At 47.3% G+C, this 20,852-nt stretch overlaps 7 protein-coding genes across 7 annotated transcripts; 5 read left to right on the top strand and 2 right to left on the bottom strand.

Moving 5' to 3' along the window:
* Positions 1 to 60: 60 nt before the first annotated feature.
* T310_6688 (uncharacterized protein) lies at positions 61 to 814 on the top strand (the record flags this gene model as incomplete). The annotated part of the gene is made up of 3 exons (XM_013470510.1): positions 61 to 375; positions 471 to 600; positions 672 to 814. Coding segments are annotated over 3 exons (588 nt in total), but the record flags the coding sequence as incomplete, so codon positions are not given.
* Positions 815 to 1,275: 461 nt separating this feature from the next.
* Positions 1,276 to 3,529, bottom strand: T310_6687 (Actin-bundling protein Sac6; the record flags this gene model as incomplete). Its single annotated transcript, XM_013470509.1, has 4 exons — positions 1,276 to 2,371; positions 2,431 to 3,125; positions 3,186 to 3,396; positions 3,507 to 3,529. 4 exons carry the CDS (start codon positions 3,527 to 3,529, stop codon positions 1,276 to 1,278), a joined length of 2,025 nt encoding a protein of 674 aa, XP_013325963.1.
* A 1,069-nt stretch (positions 3,530 to 4,598) lies between these two features.
* On the top strand, positions 4,599 to 8,045 carry T310_6686 (DDHD domain protein; the record flags this gene model as incomplete). The annotated part of the gene is made up of 5 exons (XM_013470508.1): positions 4,599 to 6,118; positions 6,213 to 7,460; positions 7,656 to 7,768; positions 7,910 to 7,947; positions 7,980 to 8,045. The coding sequence occupies 5 exons, from the start codon at positions 4,599 to 4,601 to the stop codon at positions 8,043 to 8,045; spliced, it is 2,985 nt and encodes a 994-aa protein (XP_013325962.1).
* Positions 8,046 to 8,807: 762 nt separating this feature from the next.
* Positions 8,808 to 9,443, top strand: T310_6685 (Thioesterase family protein; the record flags this gene model as incomplete). The annotated part of the gene is made up of 2 exons (XM_013470507.1): positions 8,808 to 8,871; positions 8,998 to 9,443. The coding sequence occupies 2 exons, from the start codon at positions 8,808 to 8,810 to the stop codon at positions 9,441 to 9,443; spliced, it is 510 nt and encodes a 169-aa protein (XP_013325961.1).
* Positions 9,444 to 10,079: 636 nt separating this feature from the next.
* Positions 10,080 to 13,255, top strand: T310_6684 (PX domain protein; the record flags this gene model as incomplete). Its single annotated transcript, XM_013470506.1, has 3 exons — positions 10,080 to 10,636; positions 10,687 to 10,846; positions 10,880 to 13,255. The coding sequence occupies 3 exons, from the start codon at positions 10,080 to 10,082 to the stop codon at positions 13,253 to 13,255; spliced, it is 3,093 nt and encodes a 1,030-aa protein (XP_013325960.1).
* An 819-nt stretch (positions 13,256 to 14,074) lies between these two features.
* Positions 14,075 to 14,456, top strand: T310_6683 (Uncharacterized protein; the record flags this gene model as incomplete). Its single annotated transcript, XM_013470505.1, has 2 exons — positions 14,075 to 14,131; positions 14,229 to 14,456. The coding sequence occupies 2 exons, from the start codon at positions 14,075 to 14,077 to the stop codon at positions 14,454 to 14,456; spliced, it is 285 nt and encodes a 94-aa protein (XP_013325959.1).
* An 805-nt stretch (positions 14,457 to 15,261) lies between these two features.
* On the bottom strand, positions 15,262 to 18,853 carry T310_6682 (5-oxo-L-prolinase; the record flags this gene model as incomplete). Its single annotated transcript, XM_013470504.1, has 6 exons — positions 15,262 to 15,930; positions 16,001 to 16,617; positions 16,757 to 17,264; positions 17,340 to 18,013; positions 18,389 to 18,498; positions 18,537 to 18,853. The coding sequence occupies 6 exons, from the start codon at positions 18,851 to 18,853 to the stop codon at positions 15,262 to 15,264; spliced, it is 2,895 nt and encodes a 964-aa protein (XP_013325958.1).
* Between the last annotated feature and the right edge of the window lie 1,999 nt (positions 18,854 to 20,852).

Here is a 20,852-nt window from a genome sequence, read left to right as displayed (position 1 = left end):
CCCCCGTCACCCTTCTGTTTATCTTGATAAGGAGTCTCCATCTGATGTCAAGTAATAGTTGAGACCTATCTCTCATATCCTGCGGATCATTCCACAAAACGTGCAATTCTGATTCTCACAGATGTCATTGGACATCGCTTCATCAATGCGCAGCTGATTGCTGACCAATTTGCTGCAAATGGGTATTTCGTGGTCATGCCCGATCTGTTTCATGGCGATCCGATCCCTTTGAACAGGCCTGCTGGGTTTGACTTTAAAGCCTGGCTCACTGGTCATCTTCCTCCGGTTGTTGATCCAGTAGTAGATTCGGTTTTGAATGAGATGCGGGCCTGTCTGGGATGTGAAAAAATTGGAGCTGTGGGCTACTGTTTTGGAGTATGTTTTGAATTTGTCGTTCCATAAGTCATCCCCCAGTCCCCAGTGGAAACTACAGTGCCATAAGAGAAGAATCATACTCATCCACATAATAGGCAAAATATGTTGTCCGTTTTCTGAAGCCAGCAGAGAAGAGAGTTGATGTCGGCTATGTTGCCCACCCCAGCTTCGTCGACACTGAAGAGCTGGCTGCTATCCAGGGTCCCCTATCAATTTCTGCAGCAGGTCAGTGGATTTTGAACTTGTTGAATATCCCTGTGGAAACGAATAGGCGTTGACTGAAGAATCCGGAACAGAAACCGATGCTATATTCCCGCCGAGAAACGTCATGAGACCGAGGATACACTTACTAAGACTGCCCAACCTTATCAGATCAATCTTTTCAGTGGTGTTGAACACGGCTTCGCAGTCCGTGCAGATCCCAGCAAACCAGTTCTGAGGTTTGCAAAAGAACAAGCTTTTCTACAGGCTGTTCACTGGTTCAACCACTACCTCTAAAACCCATTGGCGAGTGGTTGTTCTATGTCTTACCTAGACCCTGACAAAGAGCTTTTTAAAACTTTGTATCACATATTCAACATAGCAAATTCTGTGAGATAAATGGAATCCAACAGGATTTATAATGTGTGAATTTTCTCTCTTCAGCATATGCTACCAGCGCAGCACGAAGAGGTGAAACCTGTCCCCTCACAGCATCCATGAATGTTGAAAAAACAGATATACATCTAATAAATATGATGTAGTCGAAACTAAAAGCAATCATATAGATGCATATGGGAGAAGCAGGCGCTGTTCACGCATTACAATCTGCCTGTAGTAGTCATCGAAAACGGATGAAACACGTTCACCAAACATCTGCCGAAATCGATACCTATCTGGCCCTCACGCCAATTTTATATTTCACATCTTCTCAAACGTGGCCATAAGAGAACCTGAGTCGCCGTCAGCATTCCAAGCACTAGAAACAGTGACTCGGGCCCACGAAGAAACGACTTGATGCCCAATATACATACCAATGAAAGTTGTCACAAGACGGGACCGCACTTGACAGATATCCTCAGGCACTAGCCAGATAGTCGCACCCATCTTTCTAGCGATGCTGATGCTCAACTTCGCATTTGCATATGCATCTTCAGGGGTTAGGCCCGGCGTCACAAGATCGTAATCGACGTAATTGCTCTTCATGCCATTGAGGACGTCTAAGAGGAACACGCCTGTACCAATAGAGGCGTCTTTGAAGCTGCGTATTGAAGAGGTTCGACCGCCTTTGCGAGACATATCATTTGCCCAGCGGATCATTTCTGCATCAGTGATTTCATGCTTGCCCAACCGCCGGGCCAGAGAAGAAAGGGTATTCGTGATATCTTTTCGCATAAGCTGCCATACCAACCCGAGAGTCAAAGTACGTTGTCCATCCGTGATGTCGGCTCCCTGAATACCTACGAGAGAGAAGCGGTTTTGCTTCCCCAACTCGATGGCGTAGTTCGTGTTCTCCACAGCTTTGAAACGCATCATTTCCCCACCAGATGCAGGTGGCTTGTTTACGTGCTTCCAGTTTACACTGCCGGGAATGACTTTGTCGTAAGCCTGCAATAGGATCGTTCCGTCTCGAAGATCGTCAAATAGTGAATTGATAGGAGGCTGCACATCCAAGGAGTTCAGCCAAAGAGTGAACACTCGAGCTTCTCGTTCTCCTTCGGCATCAAAGTCTTCAACTTCAAGTTTCTCTTCCTCTGTAATCGGGTCGAGACCTGGGTGAGTGTTGAAAAGGTTGGCGACGAATGCAAGATTCAGTTTCGGATTTCCAGCAACAAGCGATGTAGGAGTCAAGAATTTGCGGCAGTTGAGCTTTTCCGCATTCGTCAGGACTTGCTCTGCACGTTGAAGTAGGTCTCTTGTCTGAAGAGGTGCACGAGAGCAGAGGTCAGGAGCCAACTGGTTAAGGAGGACAGTATAATTCTCTCCATCCTTAACATCATTCGAGAAATTGGTAACCCTGCAATAAGAACACAATGAGCATACTAGATACCGTTATCTGAATAGATCAAAACTCACCTTCTCTCCCATTTGGCATTTTTCAAGTGATAATTGAACCAACGGAGTAGAATCTGCTCTGGGGGCAATCGAAGAAATTGTTCAAGCGTCTCATCATCCTCCAAGAGCCTGTAAAGTTCTGGATGAAGCTTGATATCGATTTTTCCTAGGAGACCGCGACGTATGATCTGCCAGATCAATCCCAGAATCAGGTGTTCCCGCACTTCGATAATGTCACCACTGCCGATGTTGACAACAGAACACCCAATAGCTTTTGCAGAGTTTATCACAATGTTGTTGTTCTCTGTCATGTGAAAGGCGTTTAGCTGTTTAATCTTATTGCCAGGTTTGTTCAAGACACGTTCATCGATAGTATCTGGCACACTGTCATTAATAAGCTTGGCTAAGACCAACCCATCCTTGCATTTATCAAACATCTCGAACGTGTCTGTGGGGAATGGCAAGAGATGGCCAATGTCGGGGTCGCCAGCTAGCACGGCATTGATGTGCCTTGTGAATTCACGCCTTTCATCCTCGTTGATTGTGTGAGTTACATTGGCAGAAGATCCTGGGACGTGGATTTTGCCTCCGACGCTTCCTTTGGAAACATGACGAGATGAGCCTACACCGTTCCCTGGCAGAGGAGTTGCAGCCTGAACAGAAGCGCCAGGAACTCTAGCAGGCGTATCAGCAAGCCCGCGGACCCTTGAAATAAGCTGTAGTTTATCATATCAGCCATATTGCATACTAGATTTGCACAAAATCATGGCACGTACGTCAACGTAGTCTTCAAATTCGACCCGGCGGGAACTGTCGAGCTCCACTTCTTTCAATGCTTGTCTCACGACGTCATATGGTTGTCGTTCCGATTGCTGCGTTGCCTTAATTGCAGTGGCCTCATCGAGATAGCCCTTGTCATCAACATCTAGCTTTCTGAAGGCTTCCTGGAGAGAGAATAACTCGTTCTGTTGGAATTGCGGATACTTCCTACGTAACCGATGGACTTGAGCACAGAAGCATGACGTGGGCAAAGAAAGAGGTATAGGCACGAAACCCGGGTTTGAAAACAGGGATATGTCGAAGGAAATCGAACTTACTTTTGAAGTTTCAGAACGTTCATTTTGCAATTGCTGGTCGCGTTTCCTGTGACTTGAATTCTTGGCCGGCTGATGAGAGCGGGGTACTTTTGACCAACGAGTTCTAATTGCGTCAATGGGCCAGGAAAAGCAGGGCCAGTTATCGAAAAAAAAAAAACAGAAAAAATGATAACGATGGAAAATCACTCCTTTCAATGCAGATTTCTGTTTGAGTGGTCTACTGGTATAGACAATGCGACGTTGGTCAGCTTGCTAGTTGAGTCCAAGGTATTTGTGCTGCGCTGCGCGCCCGCGGGAGGACGATGGATTGTTATGGAAAAATCCGAAGAACGATGCGGGCCCGAAGGCTGACTGCTCAGATTTGACTCAAAAAAAAAAGGGGGGGAGATGCACCTGCGTACCAGAGCCGGATACGAGTGAGGGAGGATTGATCGATCAATTAATATTAATTTACGACAGGACTGAAAAACCAGACGAGTGCTTGCTCCATGAGCCTTGTTGCGTCGTCGTCCATTTCTCACTTCCCCACTTCTGTACTCCGTATGCAGTTGCAGTAGGCTGGGCGCAAACACGATGACGCTAGCTGTGGAGACCCACGGTGCCGGATGATGTTGACGTACAGGAAACGACCTCGAAGAGTTTTGGAGGTACAGCATTTTGGCCACACATACTATTGCACAACCAGGAATCGAATTACCCCTAGTTATCTAGTCGTCCTTTTACTTAGCTATTTTCATTGGGTTACGCACGGAAATATACTTGAATCCAACATCCCCTACACCTTTCAAATAGTCTGTTTATGGACCACAAGCACCTGTTGCATGCTGAATATTAACCAAAAGCTGGATTCATTCAATATAGTTCTTCAGGCTTAGCCAAACTGCTCATATACTATAGACCTCACTGTCCCTTTTCTAGAGTTTGTGCGTCCACTTTGTTCTTGAGGTCCAGGCAGCAGCATCTCTCCCGAAGCAAATCTAGTTGCCTGAAACAAAACTTCTTCCTCAAGGCTTCCATTTTTATTGTCGCTTGTTCATTGGGCTTGACGACGTGGCTCGTCTACCGTTTCTTTCCCGGCTTTACCGGAGGACGATGCCGGGTGCCGAAACGAAGTCTTCCTTTCTTGGAGCGATTTCTCCTTGGACTTCCCCCAGGAGTACAACCCCCCAGCCAGGCGCAGCAGACCCCGGTACCGGACGAGATGCCGCTCTACAGCGAACACAAGGAGAGGATCACACGATTTCTCACAGGCAGCGGCTGAGCCTACTTCGTTATCCCGAGGACTGCCCTCCTCTACAGCCTAGGTGGTTCTATGCAGTTGACACACCTAAGTCCAAGCCTGCGTTCCTAGGGCTCGAAAAGACGGAGTCTAAGCCCTTGCCTCCACCGAAGAAGTTTGTTCCATTTTCGTCCAGAGACTCCCAGTCTATCGAAGCCGCTTTCCAGCAACTATTGAGGCGTGAGGATTCAAAGCATGCCGCCGGAGTCAAGGAAAACACCAAGGAGGAATTGAATGAAACAATAAAGGTTCCCGTTAACGAGGACTACTTGTTTGACGTTGATGTCGATAGGAGAGAACTCAGTCCTGCATACTGGTTGGGCCCTGTATATGAAGTGCGTCGGGGAACTTGGTTTTTTCAAGAAGGATCAACACTTAAACCATGCGAAGAAAACCTAGCTACACAACTTGAAGAAGGATACTTGAAGGTGAAACCATGGAAAGTTAAAGATCAACACTCGAGAACAAAGTCTCGAACCCCTGGGACATCCTCCATCAATGAAACTGGAAAGATCTCAAGTCATTCCAGCTCTGTCCCGGATGCAGCGATAACCAAAGACACTGGTGTCTCCTCTAATACTGAACAAGGCGGCAGCGAAATTCCATCCACTTGTATGAGCGAACCGTCAGTTTATCGCCTCTTTGGCGCGTACATGAACTGCACAGTCACTTATCAGGATTCATCAACGGCTTGGTTAAATTATGATGATTTTATGTCTCGCATGAGTAGTACGGTTTACCAGAGATTTGGTGGTGTAGGTGGTACGAAGGTAATTCGTGGGTACAGCGAGCAGAGAAGACCGAGAGAGGGGATGGAAACGAAAGGCACCGAGGCAAGGTCATCGCGACAGATGAAGTCTCGAGATGACCCGCTTTCAAAGCATAGCCACGATGATCTTAACCGACTCAAGCGGAGGTCTGCACCGGACTCTTTTTCGTCATCCACCCTTAATGACCAACATCCGGAAGCTGAACATACCGTTTCGAACGAGCAGAAGGCAACACTGCAACAGCAGATGTCATCATTAACCAGTGAAACACGAGACACCACTGTTCTTGAAGAGGAGGCCAGAAAACGGGAAGAAAAGGAAATGGAAGACTCTAGAGAGGCTGATGATGAGGAAAGAGGAAGGGAGATTGATCATCTGGTGCTTGTCACTCATGGAATTGGGCAGCGACTTGGGTTGCGACTAGAAAGCGTCAATTTTGTACATGATGTGAATGTCTTAAGGAAGACAATGAAAAGCGTTTATGCCGCTTCTCCTGACCTACAGGCACTCAACTCCCCATATGCTGATGCCAAGAAGAACTGTCGTGTTCAGGTCCTCCCTGTGTAAGGAACCCTTGTACATTGAGCATGATTATGAGCCATGCGCTTCAGTCACAATATTTCAGAGAACATTCAACCTGTTGCTAACCAAGTTTAGATGTTGGCGGCACTTACTCGACTTTCCGCGGCAGGGATCACGACAACATCGCAAAGAACTGGACCTTGCTGATCCGAATAGCCTTACCGCCGAAGATGAGCAGTATCCAAGCCTGGCCGATATCACTCTTGAAGGTGTTCCTGCAGTTCGAAATCTCATTTCTGATCTCGCAATGGATGTACTTCTCTACCAAAGCGCCTATCGTGAGCAGATTATGAGCATAGTTCAACAGGAGTGCAACCGAATTTTCAAACTCTTTAAATCTCGCAACCCGTCATTCCGGGGTTCAGTCAGTCTCTGTGGTCATTCTCTTGGGAGTGCTATTATGTTTGACATTCTCTGCCGCCAACAGAGCAGTTCTGTTAATGATCCACGTGCAGGTCCTGCTATGAAGGATGGAAAATCTGAAACAACGCTAAAGGAACTTAACACTTACCCTCTTGACTTTGACTGTCAAGAATTCTTCTGTCTAGGATCTCCCATTGCTCTTTTCCAGATGTTAAAGGGAAAAACCATCGTCGGCAGATCATTCGTCGGGCACGAAACACGGAGCCCAGTGAGCTTCACCAACGAGTCCTTACCGGGTTCTCCGCAGTCGCTGAACAATACTGGAAATGCCCATGGAAGACATAAGCATTACGAAATTCCTCCCAGTGTCTCTTCACCTAAGTGTGAACAGCTGTACAATATCTTCCATCCGTCTGACCCTGTAAGCTACCGTCTCGAACCTTTGATATCTCCAGCTATGACTGCTCTTAAACCGCAGCCATTGCCGTCAGTGAAAAAGAGTATTTGGACTACGTCAGGACAGAGTCTCTCCAACATCAGTTCTCGTGTGGGCTCCTTGTGGACAAACTTCACATCGGGGGTCGCCAGCAGCCTGTTGAATCGTAGTTTGGGACTACATTCTGAAGACCCGGCAGCCTCGGGGTCTGCAACTGCTCGCTCACAACAGACGCAGAGCGGCACAGTCTCTGAGAATTCAAATGAAAAAGATAGCAATACTCCTTGGAATGAGGAGGTACAAGGAGCTGATGGGGACTTCCAAACCCTCATCGATCCAGAATTGGAGACTCTTTATGAAGGTTTTCGGAAATCGAGACATAACCGCCAGAAAAATACACCAGGAGAGTCTGGAAATGTCATGGAACAGCTGGAAGCCGAAGAGCGGGCGAAAAGACTCAAGGTCGAGGAGGCAAAGGTTAGGGCTTTGAATTCCAATGGCCGGGTGGACTATAGTATACAAGAGTAAGCCACCTTTTTTTGCCATTTATCTCGATTTTTGGCTATTATTTAATTACACCTGGAAATCACAGCTAGAATGGGTCAACCAGGGAAGACGCGGATAGACTTAGGCGTTCTGGTGCTAATTGGATGTTTCTAGGGGAGCCTTTGACATATCATTGATCGCCAGCATTGCAAGCCACCTGTCATATTGGGCAGACGAAGATGTAAATCATTTCATGCTCTCCCAAATGCTTTCGAGGATGCGAAGAGAAAGACGAAAATGACTTATGGACATGCTGCTTCCATCAAAAGAGATTACATTACAAATGGTTATGGATAAAGGCCTTCAATCAGAGATGTCCATAAATTGTCAGACTGAACCTAGAACCACTAGATCTCTTCAAATACCACTTTTTTCCATGAATATTTATAGTCATATATTTTTTGGAAAATGTACTATGAAGTGCCAGTCCCTGAAACTGCTTATTCACGCAGAGACAAAATTAGTGTAGGTAATGGCAACAGCTACAAAAAAGACAGCCACTTGTTGATTTTTCTAACTGCAGTTATCTGGATAAGTGTAGCAATGCCAAGCCATCTACCTAGAACTCTATTCTACTAGAATAAAGAACTTTGTATCCAAATAGAATTAATGATTATTGTGCACATGCTGCCTAAGTACTAACAGTCATCTATAGAGGGGTGGGTATTGCTATACAGTCTTCTTGGCAACTGCTAGTATAATCTGATTAGGACTGATTTGCAGGATGAATCTAGCTTGTCTTTGAGCAGGTTCAAGTGAGAACTAGCACTTCGACGGTGCTAACATCCTACCTGGATCTGATATAGAAAAGGTATTTGCACCGATGGGCTTCTTGGCGACATCCTTTGAGGGTATCAAAACCAAGCAAGAACAACAATTAAAAAGAATATAGGGATCTCCTTTTGCGAATCTTCCCCATCTCAAAGTTAGATAATTCTATTGTATACTCATCAACATAGGAGTTACTCAACCAACCTTATTATTCGTATACAATGTGCATGTGGTCACCATTGTTTTTTACCTATTAAATATATAGGTATATACTTCAATAACGCATTTTTATGTCTCCTGGCTCTTTATTCTTCTCTTCCACCATAGGTGGCTTCTGTACTAAAATGCTCATTATTGTTGAGAATCATTGCATAGGTTGTCATGACTAATAACACAATTAAATTATTTACTAAACATTCTTTATATTATGAAGGTGTTTTGCTCATCTTGCTTATGTGATATGTAGGAAGGTAGCTTTATGAAAAAGTCACTACGTTGAGGGAGAGCAGATGAGAGTCTGCCTTATGGGGCTCTAATATCCTCACCGGCTCGGCATGCCTGCAGTGGAAAAACAGCTCCGGGCGCAGTATTGGCTACCTCAGGTGGGCCACGATAAGGGTATGCAAATTGGGTTAGTTGCTTCCTCACTGCGGCATAATAATTTTTTTCCTCACACCCTGAACAGTATCCCTGTCCATATATTTCCCATTCTCACAAATCATTGTTTACTGCGCCTGTGGCCAGTGTCAATCATCATGAGCTCTGAACTATCAAGTGTTCAAAAGGTCTGGGAAAGAATACGACCAAATAGCCCGATATATGCATTCCTCCTGGAAGACGTGGAAATATATGAAGCTCAAAAAGGTGTTGTTCGTGCCAGGATTACGGTCTCTGCTCGCCATCTGAACTCTAAAGGTACTTTGCATGGCGCATTCTCTGCCTGTGTGATTGACTGGGCAGGTGGGATGGCCATTGCTTCACATGGTCTCGAATCTACTGGCGCCAGCACGGATATACATGTCTCATATCTTTCGCCAGCGAAACTCGGAGACTGGCTCGAGATTGAAAGTCGGGCCAGTAAGGTCGGAAAGACTCTTGCTTTTACAACTGTCACGATTTCAAAGCGTGATGATTCCGGTCAACTCATATTGGTTGCCCAAGGATCACATACAAAATACATCAAGCATTGAGGTGTTTCGAAGGATGCGAGGATTATTCAGGTCTGGATATGGATCGGAGTGGCCATGAGAGCTTGGTAAACTTTTAGACACCGCTTTCTCCTTTGCATCTGGCATGAATGCATGTTCTCCGAATGCTGGATTCACTCGGAAAGCGGAGATCAATTACCCATCCGTCATGCTTTAGATACTCTGCTTGGACAATTCAAGCAAGCAGGGGAATAAAGGGGGTTATATATACAAGTCTACAGCTTTCCTGGTTATATGGTTAATGCAACATAGTAGGTACTTGCTTAAATTCTGTTCACGTGATTTGTGCAGACCATGGAGAGCACTCTAGAGGAAGGCGAGTGCTCGAAGAAAAGGGTCCACTGGAAGGATTGATAAAGTTGCAAACAAGCCTCCTTTGTATTGGGTATATATATATATATCTATGCGTTTGACGCATTCCATCTTTTTCTTTTCGAGGTTTTTCCAAGCTTTGCATTGCTGATATAATCCGTGCATTCGAGTGGTCGACACGCGGCATCAAACGTCCCAAGACTCACCTACGATCTACAAGAAGGTACCGAGGCAAAATTGTGTCGGCAGTTAACGAAAGCTCGAACCTTCTTTGTCGGTCCTGCAGAAACTTCAGATGAAGCTGTCATGGATAGCTCTGACGACGTCTGTAGCGCGTCCGGCAAACCTCAAACGAATCGAGCCCCCGGAGATGACACGACAGGGCATGATATCAACAATTCCAACTTGTCCTCATGCGAACTCTCGTCATCCCAGGTAGCTACACTCACGCAGCGTATCCTACATTTTCTGTCGACCGCTGGGAATGACACTCTTCTGGCTGTTTTTGCTGCTTTAGCTGTTGCGACATTTGTCATCTTAGGGAGACTCGGGTTGCTGCTCATCGGCCTAGTTGCAGGTGTTATCCTCCACGCCCACTGGGACGGTGCTGAAGATGATTTGCGAAATGGTGGATTGGATACTAGTCATCACAGAAGGAGGCGGGAGCTAGGTATAGAGGTGGCCAACAGGCTACTTGAATGGCAGTCGCAGAGAACTACTGAAGACGGAGCCCATGGCCAAAGATCTGTTGTCACCAAGGCGGAATCGATGCATGATACTGAACTCTCTTTTTCTAGCTTTGGTCCTGCCACAGCGGCTGCTCTTACTGCGTTGACCGATGCAATCATCAAGGACTACGTGACGTAAGAATCCACCCTTTCATCCGCGCATAGGAACTCACCAAAATATATAGTTACTGGTATGCACCGATCTTGCCGTTAGAAGAGACCTTCCCTCTCTCTTGTCGGAAGATATTAGTTAACTTCATCACCTCCTTGTCCTCACATCTCACCCGCAAACGGCCTGCAGATACCTTCCTTCAATTCGTCACGAATTCCTCTTCGATGATCATTGTATTTCTGAATGAACTGTCTTTGGCGTTGCAGGCTACGAACTCTGATTCGTCAACACCCGAAGAAGCTGTGAGGAAATATCTAGCACAATTCCCCGAGAGTAGCCTAGCAAATGTCTTGGCTGTCGAGCAACAACAGAAGAAGCTTAAGATGGTGGCAGACGACATTCTTTCTAAATTCCTTGACCGCACAGCGTACGAGTGTGAGGTGGTCAGGAATTTTCTTCGGGAGATTTTTGCGGGCCTTGTCTTGGAATCGGTTATAAAGAGCTGTTCACAGCCCGACTTCATCAACAATTGGATCATATATCTACTTCAAGAAGGTGAACCGGAGATAATGAACGCAATTGATGCTGGTCTTGAACATACTCGTAAGGACGAGTCTGTCATTGATCCGTCTTCTGATAACCTTGGTGCCTCATCACATACCTGTTCTGGGAACCCTCCCTCTGGGATACGCCCTGAGAACAGCTCTGAAAGCCTACCGTCTCAGGAAGGGAATGGACTGAAGTCCTCAAAAGCGGAACCAACGCATCTGAAAGGGGCGATGTCTGGTGAAGAGGTGTTGCAGAGGGTGCCTCAGATGATGGATACTGGAAACCGTGCTGCGAATGGGAGCTCTGTTTCCAGTACGACTACGGAAGGAATGACGACCCCGACCTCGTCGGAAGGTGAAAAACCCGAAGAAGATAGTGAAGAAAGAACCCAAAATTTACAATTTCACGAGAATTTAGAGTCGCGAGGCGACCAGCGAAGTTCCACAGAGGTAAAAAAAACCGATTATGTTCAGCAGCTGTCATGTCAGGCACCAGGAACATTACCTCCTCCACACACTGCTATGCTGGGATCGGAGCCCGCATCGCCTCCAACTCTCTATGGTGCTTCGGTATTGATAGATGATGGCTCTGAACCTGGGGACAAGGCGGTTATTCGGTCAAAGCCTTCAAACTATTACTCATTGCAGATCGAACCTGCCTCATCACGTCAACCAGGTTGGATAATTTTCAGGAAATATGCGGACTTCGAATTTCTGCACGAAGGGCTAGCGGCAATTTCAAGAATGAATGGTATCTATTCTTTCTCAGAAAAGCATCCTACTTTGCCAACATGGAAAGGACAGACGAAACAAGCATTGGCACGGAACCTTGAAAGCTACCTTCGCGATGCACTTCGGCATGAGCGTCTTGCAGAATTCGAGCGTATGAGACGCTTTCTTGAAAAAGACAGGGATCTGAGCATAACTTCTTCGTCGGTATCTGCCAAACCTGGGTTCTCCTTTCCTCGCCAGAGCACATTTGAGAACATGGGAAAAGGCGTTTTAGAGGTCTTATCCAATGCTCCAAAAGGTGTAGCCGGAGGTGGTAAAGCTGTCTTGGAAGGAGTGACGGGGGTATTTGGAAGTGTGGGTACAACCAAAAAGGCCCATGACATGACCACAGGGCAAGCGAAGGCTCCCCAATCAATGAAAAGAACGAGTGCAAGCAGTTTAACGGCTATGGATAACCGACAGCACAAGGAACGCAAAGATTCAGGACGTTCTGCGTCATTGGATTTGGACAGCCAAATGAAAGAGGCCACCAAAATCCCGGAACAGCCAGGTAAAGGAGAAGGCGGTGCTCCTCATGATATTTTGTTAACCCCTTCATCAGCCCAAATAGAACCTCGAGTGATGCCTGCATCAAATGCACGTGGTACGGGCCTGTCAACCGGTAGTAGAGAGGTAGATCTGCGGGATTCAGGTCTTCCCCCTCATCAAGGTTCTGTTACAGAAGAAAGTGCGGATCAAAACACAACACCTTGTCCAAATGACGACCATACCCAAAGGCAGCCCGAACCTGTGCATCCCGGTTCTCCTTCGCGGCCGGAGGCGAGATCAGCGTCTCCCAAAACAACCCGCCGAGAGAATTGTGGCAGCCCGATCACTGAGGATGAGACTCGAATTGCGGTTGAGCTGATCTTTGCTGTCATCAATGAACTGTATACCTTGTCTTCTGCTTGGAATATCCGAAAGACTCTTCTGAACGCGGCAAAATCATATATTTTGCGGCCGGGGAATCCCAATCTTGAAGCGATCCGTACCTTGCTACAGGAGTCGATGATTGATGCTCAGACATCAGACGAGGCGTTGGCAGCTTATATTACAAAGCTTCGAGAAAACTCCCTCCCCACCCAAGAAGAGATGAGCCGGTGGCCTCCTCCCCTGAGCAGTGATGAGAAGGAGAGACTGAGGGCTAATGCCCGGAAGCTGCTTATCCAAAGAGGAATGCCCCAGGCTCTGATGAGTATAATGGGGGCTGCTGCAACTGGTGAGGCGCTTGGAAAGGTTTTCGACTGTCTTCAGATCGAGGAAATTAGTCGGGGATTTATATTTGCCCTTGTGTTACAGGCTCTCAGAGCGGCCATTCTCTGAAATCTCGAGGTCACAGTCATTAATCCAATCGGTCAATCAGCACGTCAATCTGTATTATATATGCCTCTACAAAGACAGCAAGCCCGACGATCGATATAATTTGCACATATTCAGGTACCAGTATTATATGGTCTCTTTGAACACCCGTCTGTATATTGGCCTAGAACATATGTACTGTACGTACGTGTATGGTAAAAGTAAGAGAGATAGGCGTCTCCGTCAACATCTTTAGATCGACATCCCACCTCATCTGGTGTGACTGGAGACCTGGAAAAGTTGGCATGTGAAATTGGCCCGGCGACCGCCTGGTTCCCAACGCAGTGATGTAAGCACGTGCGAAGTGACGCGTTCGCGGATCGCGTGTGCGTATTTCCCCTTCGTTTTGAATTTATGCTCTACGGAGAACTCCACCTCCACTCGCAACAACTAACCAGGTTTATCTTGATTTCCAAAGTTCTCAAGTCCATCTAATAAGACCAATACAGTTGGAGCAGGACTTGCTTTTCATTCTGGTGGAGCTCACTTAACTGGGATCAATTCTTGCGTCATCATTGAAAGCGCCCCTACCGTGAAAATTGGATCAATTTTTACCATAGGATGGCGTCAAAATCTAAAAAACGCTCTTCTGCAGCCAACGATTATGATTCAGATGGTGGTTTTGTCGTCAGCGAAGGTGAAGATCAGGGGCGTTTAAAACGAGCTAGGACGGGAAATAAGCCCGGCTCCTCATCATCCAGGAAGGTTGATTCCAATGGAGATGTGTACTGGGAGATATCTAACCTTCGCCGCGTCACGATCTCCACGTTCAGAGGAAAGACCATGGTCAACATCAGAGAATACTATGAAAAAGATGGCCAGGAGCTTCCGGGGAAGAAGGTAGGGTGTTGCGGGTGGATCTTCAATGTGTAGCTTCTTCTGCTTCACAATCACCTAGTTCCGCGTTCGTAGAGACTTTCTACTAATATTTATCTAGGGGATTTCGCTGCCCATGGATCAATTCAGTTCCCTTATCCGCCATTTACCTGAAATCGAGGAAGTCCTCTTACAGAAAGGAGAGTCCGTTCCTCGACCTAGTTATGTCGAGGTCAATAGTGAACATGACAAGAAGGAAATTGGAGCTGGGGATGCCAAAAATACTGGTTCGACCATTGGGAAAAAGAATATTGAGGCTACGAGTGAGGAAGATGAGGGGGAAAGTTGAGATCCAAGGCGTTTGAAAATTGCGACCTGAATGTTCCATCTTCAACGAGAGGAAAAGGACAACCCCTGCAGGCAACGTGATTTGAGCTGGTACTTCTCGTTTCATGGTCCAAAACAGGGGTCGTGAGCCTTGCGGAGATCTTCGGCGGGAAACGTGGTTTAGCAGAGTCGTTATTAGATGAATTGGGAAGGATCTCTGAAAGAGAGACTTCCAATCTACCAATGGCGATGGCTATTATCTTTCGCCTGACAGGTACACAATCTGATTTACCTGGGTACCTAGAGTAGATACTTGGGCCGGAAGGCGCGTTGGTCACTTGTCCAATGTTGTCAAGTCGAGTACCATCGTCATGTCTTCCAGGCCCCGAGGTTATGCACTTGGTATCTAGGACTCTAGGTATATGTATACACATACATAGGCCGGAATGCGAGTGCCTGGGATAGAGGCAAATAAAAAAAACAAGGCAAGAAGGAGAAAATAATGTTATGAAACTCCCGGGAAGATAATAATCTACGTCATAAAATTTAGTACTGAAACTGCTACGTATTTTACTGACCGTGAGACTCAATCTGACAGCGATATATCACCGACCTCGACCTCAGGGTATAGCATACATAGTATAACCTCATCAAGGAACAATCGTTTCCTTTTCAATTTTTTGTGAGGGGGCGCACATTCTTCCTCACATCTCCTTTAACCCAGTTCTGAGAGGCGTATATGGCAATGAAATTGCATTTAAAGGCTCATTCATTATTTATGGACATCTTTCGCCGCCTTGAGTAAACCACACTCACATGCTGGTCTCCTATGTCGATATGCGGCTTGCCAAAGACCCCCCTCGCCAGGCATGGCGAGCGTCTAGCTCTTTTCGAGCTTTATTTTGTTCTCCGACAGCACCCCATCCACCACCTCCAGGTGTCATCACTATGATGCGTTCTCCTGGCCGCATACTAACGGTATTTTTGCCCCCTAAATTAATACAGCGCTCTTCCCAGCCATTTCCATCGCCCTCCTTCTTTGGGATTTTTCGTATCCAGAAATTTTGTCCACATTGGGCATCTTCGCCGCATTCGAGACCATATGGTCGATACACCCTGCGTTCCGAAAGAATGGAAACTTGTACTGGGATTTGAAACTCTATATCCCTGATGACACCGTCTCCGCCACGGTGTTGGCCGTTACCTCCCGATCCTTTCCTTATGCTAAATTCTCGAAGCAAAACTGGATATCGGCGTTCAAAAACCTCAGCGTCGGGAATCCGAGCGTTGGTCATGTGCGTATGTACTCCAGATGTTCCCTGCCATTTTGGGCCAGCATCGCTACCCCCGGCGATCGTTTCATAGTAGCCGAAACCTCTGGTTTCTGCCTCGCCAGAAATATTCCCGCCAATGCCAAAAGTTAAATTGTTTGTGTCGTCTCGAGAAGCAGCACAAGTTCGGAAGCATTCAAGGATGATATCAATTACCCGCTGACTCTGCGATTTCCATGTGCATTAGTCTCTCCAACTGCAATACTGTTTTCGCCTAATGGAACAATGAACTCACCGTAAGCACGTTACCGTCGACGACAGCTGCTCTGTCAGATGGTAATGGAAAGGAATTTTTCGGAATTCGGACATCTACTGGCTTTAAGCATCCCTGATTTAGAGATATCAAACATCTCAAGCAGTAGATTATCGCTGAGTAGGTAACAGCCTCCGGGGCATTGATGTTTTCTTGGATATATGTTAGTTTGATAATTGGACTAGTTTTTGAAAGAAGCTCACCATAGACTTCAGGCCCGGTGCCAGTGAAATCAAAAACTGCTTCACCATTTTCGCCATCGATTAATATCGTAAGCTTAATGGGGCTGCTGTCATCCATAAAATCGACGGCACTCAGACCTTGACCGGCGAATCTTTTGCTGACGTTCTTTAGGAGATTCCCCACACTTGACTCAGCGTTTTGCTGGATTTTCAGCATATAGAATTGCACCACATTTTGTCCATATTCCTCGATTAACGAAGATATAAGATTTATAGCCTTTTGGTTGGCTGCGATCTGTGCTTTCAGGTCGTTTAAATTGTCTGCCAGACACCTTGTTCTACTACAACCAGGGTATTTGGCCGGTTCGTGGTATAGCAATTCTGTGATGCATTTCTCGTTGAACTCTCTCTCGGAGACTAGTTCTCAGATTTGATCGCAGCGCCTTCCTGGAAAAGCTCTTTAAGAGTGCGGAGGCATGCTGCCTGGAAGTATACCTCCAATTTCGGCTTATAGATATCAGCAAGGGTGTCTATATTATTGAACTGCTTGACTTACGGTGATGGGAGCGAGAAGCCACGTAAAAGATTATTGCGCCTTTGCTAAAGGCCGGAGTTATAACAGTAATATCAGGAAGGTGGGTTCCTCCAAATTCTGGACGACTGGAAACGATTACGTTGCCAGGTTTCAGTTTGCCTTTCCATATACGAGCTCGTGAGTCCGTACACAAGTTGACATGCTTCCCAAATGGACTGGAAGATGCGGAGCGTTTGCGACCAGTCCACCGTCGGTCGGGATCGAAAAGAGCGCACGAGTAATCGAGCCGTTCCTTGACATTTGTGCTGCCACTTGTCTTTTGCAATGCGCTCCCCATTTGTTCCGCAATTGCCATGAAACGGTGAGCGAATATGCTGAGCATAATGGGGTCTACTTCGCCGGTATCTGCCTTTACGTTCTGGATTTCGGCATCGCCGACATTTATCACGACGTGAGTTTCTGTAACGAGGGCAGAGGCTCCTGGCGTCACGACTAGAGTTTGAGTGTCGTCAGCCAGGATTGCGGGACCCTTCACACGGTCATTGCCTTAAAGATCACCCAACCTATAAATAGGCGTGTTTCGGCGGCTGCATTCGAAACAAACCTCTGATGTCCGATATAGCTTGTTGCTGGAGACATCTCTTGGCTTTGCCTCTCTCAGCTGTTGGTCCACTGTTTTTCTCAATCCTTCAAAGCTTCTGCCAATTCCTCGCACACGCAAATCGTCAACTATAATATCCCTGTCAGGAAGAGTAAACCCGAATTCACGTTCGTGTTGTTTGACGAACGCTTTCCCGAAAGCCCAGTCATCACCGTTGTAAGTATCGCGAGCCTCTTCAGGAGTGGGTTTTATAACCATAAGGGCGGATTCTGTTCCCCTGTATCTCATATTTAAATACTCTTCAAATACAATTGATTTGTCGTCGAAACCTTGAGCCCGAAGTTTTCTTGCAGACATCTCCTTGAGCTCACTTATTTTCGATTTCAGTTCTTGCTGGACATTGCCTTCAAACCAAACCTTCAATTCAGGCTCCTGACTTTCATCAACAACATCGGCCAAAGCCATTCCATATGCAGAAAGAACGGAAGAGTATCGATGGACAAGAATCTGGCGAATACCCAAACTCTCAGCGATGGCTACTGCGTGCTGGCCGCCCCAACCTCCGAATGTAGCAAGCCTGTGTTTAGACGTGTCATGACCTTTGGCCTCCGTGAGAGAACGGATTGGTCTCGTCATTGTCTCATTGGCGATTTTGATGAAGCCATATGCGACCTCATCTGGTATCATCTATTTCTCTTTTTTTCCCTTAGAGATCTCGTTATTGATCTGCCTGGTCAGGTCTTCGAATTGCTTGCTGGTTGCTTGTTCGTCCAACCCTTCATTCTCATTTTTTCCCCAAAGATCTTTGGGAAGAAGTCAGAAAGAAGTCTACCTAGGAAAGGTTGGCATCCGTTATAGTAAGGGGACCACCTTTGCGATAACATGCCGGACCGGGATGTGCACCTGAAGATTCTGGACCGACGACAAAAAGCCCATTGCGAAAGAACAGCCTGGAACCGCCTCCTGCAGCTACTGTATTGATGTCCAACTGAGGTGATTAGATGGTAACACCGGCAGTTGTGTCTCGAAAACGTGCTCATATCGTCCCTCACCATAGCGACTAACATCAGTGCTCGTACCGCCCATACCAAAGCAAATAACAGGTATTTTAGTTTCAGGATCATAGGATGTGAGCGCATATCCGACGACGCCTCCTGCAGGACTTGAAAGAATAGCTTTCAGGCCAGAAAACTGACAGACATCGACAAGCCCGCCATCGGATTACATGAATTCACATCGCGCCCCTTTTTACTGTCCCCTCTCTGAACAGATTCAGCTCCTAACTCGCCTTCGAATCCAGTTTGAAACCCTGCTATGTACTTTTTAATGGTGGAAGTAAGGTATGCATCGGCGCAAGCAGATGTTGCTCTTGGAACAAGTTTGATCATTGGCATAAGCTCATGACTGAGGCTGACATGGTCAAAGCCGATTTCGCGAGCTATCTCTCCCACTAGGGGTTCATGATCAGGGAAGGTGTAGCTATGCATGAGGCAGACAGCAATACAGCGGATGCCCATTCTTGCAACTGCGACCGCACTCGGCTCTCGGTAGGCCGGCGCAATATTCGCAGCGCTTCAGATGACAGATCACGGACAACTTCTGCATCTGAAGGTGTCTCTCTCGTGGAGGTGTCTTCGTTATCTGCCTAGTTGGGTCTTTGGCGAGTCTTCCAAAGTGACGCGTTCATCTATCTCGATAACTCTCTGGTATAAAACATCTGGGCGCCTAATCGCGAGGTCAAAGATTTTTGGGCGCGATTGGTTACCAATTTCGAGACAATCTTTGAATCCTTTTGTCACCACGAAAGCAATCCTCTCTCCTTTTCGTTCTAGAAGGGCATTGGCAGCAAGGTGGTGCCCATTCGAATGCTCTCAATTTGAGATGTGTCTAGAGGTTCTCCGCGTGGAACCTCTCGCCCGGTGAACTTTGAAAGCAGTCGCCAAATGCCCTCAAGTGGAGCGTCATCATAGTTACCTGGGTCTTCAGAAAGAAGTTTGATGGCTATATCATCCTGTGGCTTCTCTGTTCCTGGATTTCCGACACAGTCTGTGAATGTGCCGCCGCGCTGAACAAGACGTCAGCACATCAAGCTTTGGAGGACTCAGCCCAGATGACAGACGGAGACGGAGACCTCGAACAGACCAGGAACGACTGGGACAGCCACATGCATCAATTGCAATGCGGATTCCTCCTTTGCGAGATGCCATCGCTGGGTGAAACATTATGTGCAAAAGTAGATACTAACGGCGATGTGGAAAGTTGATGAATGGGATGTGCAAGTCTTCGACCGGGCTAATCCATACAGTTTCGCCAGTCAACTGGAAGAGTACCGATGCTTTACTTTCGTGGGACAGGTCATCACAATGGCAGCTGTCGGTACAGGGTGATGACGAAATGGGTTGAGAGCGGATGGAGGGGACGGGGGCAGGGGCAGTTCTGCCACCGCCTACTGGTCGCCCGCGCGCTGTGTTGCAGTCCTCGGTTCACTCCTTACTTAGCTGCACGGTAGATTAGGAGCCTTAGGTAGCTAAACGGTATGGAGTAACCATGCCATGATTCGCAGCCAAGCTAATGGCTGGTTCTGATTTAAACAAGCCTCTACAGCAGTGTTCGAAGCCATTCCTTCAAAAAAAGGCTCACGATGACAGAGCGGAACTCGATTTCCCACTGTGTGATCTGAAAACTCCTTGGCAGGTAGCGGAATTAGCGAGTCCTGAAGCTCACTCAGTTGTCGTGCATGGGAACTAGGCGGCACGGGCCCTTTTGCGTCCATGGTTCGCTGCGGGGAGTGGAGGCCCCCCTGAAAAGGAGGATAAGGTACCTAAGTTCGTTGAAGTGAAGAAGAACAACAGCAGGCAATGCTCAAAACACAAGCATGCTCACGGCATGTCTTTCGAGGGCGAGTCATCAGCCGAAGTTTCTGTCGCCAGTTTCCCACATGTCTTCCTTTCCAATTGATTGTTCGCCCTGCATACGGAGTAACTTGCTCCGCACGCCCCGTGCAGCAAACCGCGCGGACGGGCCAAAACCAGATTGAGCCGCGCAACGACGGCGCGGACGCTTTACCGTACCCGATCTGGGTGGTGTCGGGGTCGGAGGCTGCTGGGTCGAGAGTCTTCTCGATCGCCTCCCCCTTTCTCTCCACCAGCGATTCTTCCAGACGTCCTGCGCCAGCATTCTTACTTGCGAGCCCCTCTCTATCGTCGCTAACTGTTTTATGGTGCTCATAATTACCACCGCTTTTATCCAGCCAGGTCAGGGCTCTTCTGCTTTTCTTCATCGAACTCGCCCTCCGCATCGTCCAAGGGGTTGACAGCGCCGCGCAGCTCCTTATACCCGGTTTCCCCGAGAGCCGGAGTCCTCAAGATCAGAAAGATCTAAGCCACGACGAAGTCGCATTCCCAGTCACGGTTTATTTCCCTAGACGGCCTCCCGTTCGCAGTGTACGTCGTCCCACGGCCAAACGCTTGCTCTCCGGTCCTCCCAATTCTTCTCAGGGCGTGCCTTTTACGGGCA

Source organism: Rasamsonia emersonii, assembly GCF_000968595.1.
Source record: "Rasamsonia emersonii CBS 393.64 chromosome Unknown ctg1118621760436, whole genome shotgun sequence".
Classification (NCBI taxonomy): Eukaryota; Fungi; Ascomycota; class Eurotiomycetes; order Eurotiales; family Trichocomaceae; genus Rasamsonia; species Rasamsonia emersonii.
The sequence above is the reverse complement of the archived record's forward strand: the minus strand, read 5'-3'. Positions and strand labels throughout refer to the sequence as shown.